Source organism: Telopea speciosissima, chromosome 9, assembly GCF_018873765.1.
Source record: "Telopea speciosissima isolate NSW1024214 ecotype Mountain lineage chromosome 9, Tspe_v1, whole genome shotgun sequence".
In the NCBI taxonomy this organism is placed as follows: domain Eukaryota; kingdom Viridiplantae; phylum Streptophyta; class Magnoliopsida; order Proteales; family Proteaceae; genus Telopea; species Telopea speciosissima.
Window position 1 is genome coordinate 11,519,797 of NC_057924.1, and position 8,734 is coordinate 11,528,530.

General features: G+C 40.2%; 1 protein-coding gene across 1 annotated transcript; it reads right to left on the bottom strand.

Annotated features, from left to right (window-relative positions):
• Positions 1–445: 445 nt before the first annotated feature.
• Positions 446–5,009, bottom strand: LOC122641079. The gene is made up of 2 exons (XM_043834398.1): positions 4,525–5,009; positions 446–867 (listed from the first exon to the last, which is right to left on the bottom strand). The coding sequence occupies exons 1-2, from the start codon at positions 4,795–4,797 to the stop codon at positions 697–699; spliced, it is 444 nt and encodes a 147-aa protein (XP_043690333.1). The 5' UTR covers positions 4,798–5,009; the 3' UTR covers positions 446–696.
• Positions 5,010–8,734: the final 3,725 nt, after the last annotated feature.

The window sequence follows — 8,734 nt, forward strand, 5'->3', positions numbered from 1 at the left end:
GAGCAGCAGACTTGATATCTAGGGAGGACTTGGAGAAGATTACTCAAAAATCAACCATGGCCACTCGGTAAATCATGAGATTCTACCAAAAATTGTGATTCTCTTTAGCACGTAAAGCTTATTAAACATGGTAGCGAGTAAACCAGCATTTAATGAATGAACAAGTCCAATAATTACATACCATTTCTTGGTATTCTAATGAAACCTTTCACCAGTAATTTGATTGAGAGTTGAGACAGACACCAATTAAGCAGATTTAAGTCAATAGAAGAGTATAGACATGCACAAACAATTAACAGTAGTATCAAGAATCCACTACTTTTCTTTTAAATATACAAAATTCGACGGTTCTCCGTGACCAGAGAAGCAATCCCACACATATTGAATATGGGTGTGGTTGCAAGAAAATCGAAAAAAGAGGAAAAAAATCAACAACGAGGCCTGATTAAATCAAGTGGAATGTTAAATTTGATCCTCTGAACCTAAGCTGGAATATCTTAAAAACCAGCCCCATTCAATCACAAGATGCAATATAAACATCAGAACACATGGCAAAGACAAGTGACTTAGAGCTCAGTCAAGCACCCGGTATCTTTCCATGAGAGACTTTTCTCCCAGATTTGCTCTGATTTGGTCTCTGTTCAAAACCAGCATTTGATGTACATGGTACATACATGTTTCCATTTTCTGTTTGGTTCAAATTGAATTCGAGTTCATGTTTGAGGCAGAGCTGCTGAATGCTTTATGTTGATGGGGAGGCCGTAACATGTGCTCTGGTGGGCATGGTGCAGGTGCTGGGTGTGCAATGAATGTAGGAATTTCTTCTCCAGGCATTAGTACTGAAACCCCATTAGTATACACTGTCATCTGTACAAATCAAAAGGTAAACATATAAATAACCATGAAAATATATCAGAACTGTAGAGGATTTTCCACCGTTAAATTCTTTTAATTGCAGCATACAGCAGATTAGTAGTTCACAGGATAAGTTGGGAACAACACAATTTAGCATGATCAGAATGAAGCTTTGTTTTTTATGGGTTTTTTTTTCCTGGGGTGGGGGTGGGGGTTGGGTTGGAGTATTGGACATGTACAATGGAGGACATTGACTGCATTGGTAAGGAAAAGTGATATTTTGCATATTAGAGGAGCTAAAAGAACTAGTGTTACTTTGAAGATCACTTATGTATTGACAAAAGATATGGATTCGTTAGGTTTAACAATAAATATGGCCTTAAATACGGTTGAATGGTGAAACAGGATTCATATAGCAGAACCCATTTGGTTGGAAAAGGCTTAGTTGAATTTAGAGAGAGTCGGGATGGGGCAAGAGGGATATAGTCTTATTAACGACCAACGCTGTAACAAACGGATCTGCAACTAAATTGTTCCAGAACAGTAAGTCCTGCCATTGCTATAACAACCCGTATAAAGAACAAATTAATAAGAATTGGTTATGGGTAGAGTAGGGCATACATAGTGATATACAGACCATCCCATAAGTACAACCTAACTAAAATTAGTTTAGCTCAATCTACGACCATTCTGTTGAAACGATAAATAGCAATATTTCCATGATCTAGAACATAACATAGACTGCAAGTCCCTTTAACAGAAAAACTCAGAACTTCCAGGCTCTGTAACCAATATTCTATGTAACCAGTATTATATTAAGACAGTAGCCAACCTACCTGCTAACCAGGAGAAAAATAAACAGCGAACAGATTCCCAAGACCTACTACAATGAACTAACTATTTTACGACAAGGCATACAATAATTGAGATTATTGAAAAATAACTACAATCACCATAAAGTAGCTTCAGCAATACCACCACCAAATAAGAAATGACAAACGAAAAATGAGAACACAATTTACTCTATAAGAATGTATTCAACACTAATACCCCCAATGGACATAGAACATTGGAAATTTAAATTTTCTACAATCAAACTAGAATTGTTGGACATTCCTTGTGAACAAATTCGACATTTTATTATTGAATAGAAATGAGATTGTATGCTGTATGATCTTTGGGGGGGGGGGGGGGGGGGCATTAATATTGTTTTATGTTTAAAATTTTAATTTTCCTCTAGGTTTTAGCAATCCAGAAGATGATGGTAATTGGATGCCAAGGATCAACAAAAGGCCCACAGGTTCTTTTGTAGGTTTTTACCATTCAGGTTTTGGTCCATTTGTTTGACAGTGTGAATGGTTTGAATTAGTGAGATGAGACCCACAATAGTATTTTCTTCCATGTTGAACATCTTAAGTAAAAGAAAAGTGATAGATTGAGTAACAACCAAGACATACAAAGAAAAATTGTTTACTATTCTCATGATGCTGTTTCCTTTCCCATCTTCCTTAGAAAAATCCTTATGATTAGCAAAACTACTGATAAGCATTTGACTTTTTTTTTTCAGCATAATGAATGGGACAGAAGAAGGTGGAGGTTGAGGTAATAATCATATTTTATGAGGACAGCCACACCATAAAATAAATAACTTTGTCTGCTGGATTTTACACTTATCCTTTCCTTAAAACAAGGGGATTCTAACTGCAGGATAACTCTAATATAATCAGACAATTCCATGGGTGGAGAGGCATGAAAACAGACTTCTTGTAACTCAAAAAGTAATATGACAAGAATGTTCATTAAGTCTAAGATGATGATTTACCGATAACCCATTGAAACAACCAGAATGTCCAAGTAGTAACAAACCCTTGGCTGCAAATGAACCTAAGATATGTCAAACTGGAAAGTTCGACACAGCCGATCTGACCAGTAGGCTGTCTCACCAGCTGATCAACCATTCTTTTTCATCAGATGCACCATTTTGATCCCTTGATCAAAGGCTAAAGTAGTTTAGAATGTCTGGTTTGTAGTTTATACCTCGCCTAAGAGGTAAACCAACAAATGATCATCCAGATAGAGAATTGTGGGCCACACCCATTGTATAAATTCATGAAGAATGCACTACTAGCCTACGTAAAGGATGCTGGAGGATTAGATCTATGGCCTTACTTAAATAAACTATAGATAATCCTGGGAAAAGTCAACATCTGGGGACCAAGAAACAGAAAATTAAATGCTTCCAAGAGGAAACATGGGGGAAGTAAGGTGATGTGAATCACAAGGCAGTGCGCATTGTGTAGTGAAGAATAAAATGCCTTGTTTGACATGTCACGGCATGAATATCTGTATTCATATTTTTTTAATGGAAAAAAAAATTTAATTAATAAATGTAATATAAATTATGTATAGAATTCATACAAGACTGCACAGTGCAGAGAGACACTTCCAGACAAAATGAAATTACACTCCAAAGTCTGTTTGTTTGTTTGTTTGGAACTTGATTATTGGAGGGTTCTTCTCTTATTTATTGATATTATTAAATATTTTGTTGGTTTTTTTAGGATAAGTTGGGATTTTGCAAGGCTCAAAGCAGGAAATGCAAACAAGTTGAAACTCAAAATATTAGTAATGGTAGAGCTTATATCTATGGGAGGTTGGATACTAAAGGCTTGCATCATGGATTTGGATTGGACCTCCATGGACTGGGTGGACCAACTAATCAATGCCCACCAGACATGAACAGCTTCCTGGATTAGAAATAATCAGAAAACTCAGAGGCTCATGGCCATTTCTAACCTATCCATTCAATTATTCAAAATCAATAAAGAAAACAAAAGGGGGGGGGGTGGAAATTAGCAAGATACCCAAAAAAATGAGAAAGAACAACCTTTGTGCCCATCTGATTAGAGTGAAATCTAGATTATGGCCTCATGGGCAGTGCCTAAAGATAGGCCTCAATTAATCCTCAGGTGAAAGAAGAAGAAGAATGGAATGGGACAAAAATCAGAATAAAGTAAAAGGAAAAGCACTCCGTTGTAACAAAAAGACCCAACTACCTCCATTTTAAGATGAGAGAATGAGAATATCAGCTACAGAGGCCAAAAAAGAGAAAAGAAGGAAAGAAAAAAATCTCAGTGAACAACAGTAAAGAAGGAACCCCTGAAATTTTTTTACTTTTGCTTGGTCAGTTGTAGAATGAGAAGTTCTGGGACACTTTCCCAGAGAATTATAATTCAGTTTCACAACTCATTATGTCATCTACAATCTTAATTCATAAAAACAAGGGAAAAGGCCTTTTCATGGAGGAGCAGTGGAGGTAACTATTACAATTTCACACCTCTCATTTACAATCTTAGTTAATTCATAAAAACAAGGGAAAACGCCTTTTCGTCAAGGAGGTAACTATTACCATTTCTCACCTCTCATGATGGCGGAGCAAGGATTCATTACCCGGTCAAACAAAGAAAGAAAAGTACCCAAAAAAAAAAGTAACCATTCGAGGGCATAGCTTCCTTAGGTCTCTAGTCTCTACCCCATTTGCAGGTAACTGAAAAGATAATTAGAAAAAGCAGAGAGACAAAGATAGAGAGAGAGTATTCCTAGAACAAGAAATTAAAATATCTAAAAACCCATGAGAGAGAGAGAGAGAGAGAGAGAGACAGAGCTTACTTTCGGTGATGGGTGATCAAGCTTTCCATTGAAGGTGAGCTGTGACTCGAGATCTCCACGATTCCGACCACTGGAACCCGATAGAGAAGATGATCGTGGCCTAAGAAACCTTTCGAAGATGGCCATAACAAGAAACATGGAGATGAGAATCGCAGTGGCGACAAACCCAAAAGAAACCGCATTTACAGAGTTATCAAAATGCCTCCAGTGCTCCTCTCTCTGAACATTCAACGGAGCCCCAGAAGGTGGCAAACCCCAACTATCTTCCCTCATTCTTCCCCGAAATTTAGCAGAATCCCTCTGTCATCAAGAATAAAACAGACCCCAAAAAACAAACTCCAAAAAACACAGAGAGCACAAGTAAAGAGAGGAGAGATAGAAAGAAGAAAGAGAACCTCAGCTCTCCTTTCCTTCATAATACTACAGCTCTGTTATGGTTCAGAACGGTCATGGCTCCTTCCCTGACCAATCCAACTATAAACGAAAACAAGTAAAGACTCAATAGGTTTTGGAGAGCTGATGGGGAGTCTCTTGTCAAGGCTTTTACACCATTACCAAAGCTTAAACCGCGAGACAGAGAGAGAGAGAGAGAAAGAGGGCTCTTCTGTCTCCACAAAAAAGAGAAGAAAAGGTGTTATGTTGTGAGTGAGAGTGAGAGAGGCATGTGACTTCCTCTACATATGGCCCTCAGGTTGGAAAAGATTACTAACCTCTAATAACTATTACTAATTTGTTAATAGGTTTTTGTCTAGCCAGTATGGGCTTGGGCTGGGCCCAAACCATAAGAGTCTTTAAATCTTGTTTCTTCTGTTTCACTAAAATCCAAGAATCACAATAGTTTCGATAGAAAATTGTGAGATTCCATGTTTGTGTTGTGGGACATCATCATATGAATAATGGACCATGTCAAAATCAGATCATTCAATGTAACAATTCTTGGAATGACCAAGTCGTTATCCATTTGGTACTAACAAGTAAGACCTAATTTTAATAGGGAAAAAAAATGTTTTCAAATGTTTCAACCAAATGGACCCTACAAAATGGTTGAAATTTTTGACTCTTTATCTCTCCCCCTTTGCCATAATCTATCATCTAAACTAGTTATATGGTCAAAAGTTTGAAAGTTGTGAACTATCTTCTTCTAAACTGATAATTAAGCTCCAAACATGTAGGACTAATGGCTATTAGAGAATGGAAAGGTTGTTTTTTTTTAGGGGATGACGGTTTATGATCCCGACCCAGATCCTTTCCAGTGTGTAATCCGACAGTTGGTGCACCCAGCATGCATCCCAGTGCGCTATCTAGCCGTCAGATGCACGCTAGATACGCTGTAGAGGATATGGTTCTGTTACGATTCATAAACACGATATTGAATGGGATTAAAAGAGAAGTTTTTTATGGCTTCAGCATTGGTGATGTGAGACAATGATTGGACTATGGGTTCATTATTAACTCGCATCCCCTATTTGTTCATAATCCGAAATATCCTTCTTCAATCCATTCAGCAGGGACAAAAAGATTCTCTCCACCATGGGTGGGGAGAGAATGAGTCCATTGAATGAGATACTTCAACTTAGGGTAGGAGTTGGTTATGGATGCTTGCATCTCAAAAGTTTTATGTCACCATACATGATGACCCATCTGCCCTAGTGATGAACCCTACTAAGTATGGAAGTGAGGCAGAGTTGGGCTTCTCTCTCCCCCCCTCGGCCCAAACCCAACCCAGCAAGATTCTCCTGCACAGGCAGAATAGCCTGCCACGCAGTGTCCCTATCGATAGCCTCTATTTTCTCTCTTTTTGTCCTCTCTCTCTCTCTCTCTCTCTCTCTCCTAGGAAAGTTGTAAAAACCCAGAAGATTGTACAGTGTTGACCTATAGTTTTCTCTCAGAACATTAATGGGTGTTTCCGTAATTTCGTATGAATTGATGGAAAGGCGGAACTTACAAACAGTGAACAGACTGAGTGAGACTCATGCCTCACGCTCATGGGAAATGATAAAGGGGCAAAGTACGTCACATTATCTCGAAAAAGAAAATTGAACTCGTGGTCCCCACGTACCCTCTCTTTGCTGACATGTCTTGCCACGCCATCAGATCCTTTCCCCACTTATCAACCTCACATGCTAGTTGCCAAGAATTAAAAGCTCATGGTCTCCCACCTAGACCTTGACACGTGGTTAAAAACAGAAGGAGCACAGGAATCGGACACGTGCCATGGGCTGGAGTGGACGGAAAGGAAAATGGAGAAAATTGCATAAAACTAATAAAGAGAAGGGGTGGGGGCGGGGTTCTGCGTCTGCCACCTTCCCATACCATACACGACCACCGACATATCAGCTTTCCATGTCGGCCTTTTCAGGGTTCTCTCTTTCTCTGCAAGTGGACAACGAATCTCGAGATATGTCTCCCTCCGTTGGCTACGATTTATTTCCTTTTAGTAAAATTACATCTTCACCGTCCGATTTATTTCAGATGATCTCATGGTGCAAACTGACTCAAGACAAGTCATCACGCGTGCGATAAAGGTCACACGTGTGATTGCGTGTGGAAGTGTAGAAACTGGTAATTTGGACTTTTGACTGTCAGAGTGACATGGGTCGAGTCGGGTCGGGTTTGGGTTTCTGACTTGCTGCTCAGACTGCTCGTGCGTATCGGGGTTCATGTGGTGGAGTGACTTTTCCCCTTCGTTTGTGGGAAAATTGCTTTCTCTGCTTTTGATGGTGTAGAGACAGAACTTTAGCTCTTTCGGATTTGAGATGATTCTTACACAACACGCGATAGAGTTGACGAGTTGTAGAGGTAAAGGCTTATAGGAAAGCAAAACCAATTTGATAAACAGTAATCGAACATGGGCCGTGGGCCCCAATTTGTATTTTGGTTGGGTGAATGGCCCACGATAACTTGAAAGCACCAGATCAATGGGACAAGATCAAAATGATTCTGTTGGTCTACTATTATTAGTGATTACAATGCAAAGCCTACAACATAAATTTAGACGTATTGACAAAACTGAGAAGAAAGTTTCTCAATTCTTTGTGATGGTTATAACCTCTGCTCCCTATTGTACGAAGAAGTCTCCAAAGAAACTGTCCTTGAGGAGTGTCCACAGAATTTCATTTAACAGTAATAATATATGTGTGGTGGAGAGGGTGAAGGGATTTCACCGGGGGGGGGGGGGGGGGAAGAAAACTCTGGACCAAGAACTGATATAATTAAAAAGGGGGAGAGGGTTCCTTGAAAGGCAGTCTGGAGCCTATGTTAGGGCGGGGGCAATGGGAGCATCCACTCAAGCATCAGTAAGGGAGATTGGGTGCAAAGGCCAGGCTGTCTTTCATGCTTCTTTTTTTCTTAAAAAATGAAGGGTTTGTTGTCTGATCGTGTGGCACTGTGGCCTCTACACCAGTGTGGGGGCCAATGAGGTGGCACAAGGGAGTATTCAAGGGGCATGGATCCCCCTTTATAGGCCCCCATGTCTCCACAGGCAATCATTTTTTTCCCCACAGGCATTCATTTCACACCCCTATTGCTGCCATGTCGCGTGATCTCTGCACCTAAACACAGGGAGGGTGAAATGGTCACACCGCCCCATGAGGCCATCCCTCTTGGATGTTTGTATGCACATTCCCATTGGCCCCCACACTGGAGCAAGAGCCACACAACCTGCCAGCCTTTTTTTTCTCTTAAAAAAATTTGATAGATTTGGCGAGTCTACTCAATGAAACCAATGTGGGTGGTTTCCAGTTTAAATTAAGATTGGATTGAGTTCCCAATCCGGTTGGGTAGCATACGCTAGCGCCTCCCAGTCTCTCTCTCTCTCTCTCTCTCTCTCTCTCTCTCTCTCTCTCCTATCACAATAGGGGGGCAGGTATGCCATTTCATAGGAATTCGATCCTGATTCGAACCATCTACAAATCAGCCAGAATCCTCGAGAATCAGTCCAAATCGGGCGACCTCACCCCAGATTGGTCCAATTCGGTAAGATTCAATATGCATAGTACCAGGTTAAATTAGAATCAACCCTAGACGATTCCAAGTCTACTTGGCCAATTCAGGCGATTCAGAGATTTAAAACCATGGTAGGGCAAGAGATCTCTGCTCGGTCACATGGGCTCTACACAAGCATCTAGGCCAATGGGTGACTATGCCTAGGTATCTACCCAGGGGCAGAGGTGTCATCTCACAGTGCCTTGTGAGAGGGCTTAGGAAACAC

Bases quoted from the DNA above. Each gene is read 5' to 3' on its own strand.
- LOC122641079 (XM_043834398.1), bottom strand. From the start codon at position 4,797: ATGAGGGAAGATAGTTGGGGTTTGCCACCTTCTGGGGCTCCGTTGAAT. The intron at 868-4,524 runs GTAAGCTCTGTC...TGATTTGTACAG, and splicing joins TTGATCACCCATCACCGAAA to ATGACAGTGTATACTAATGG.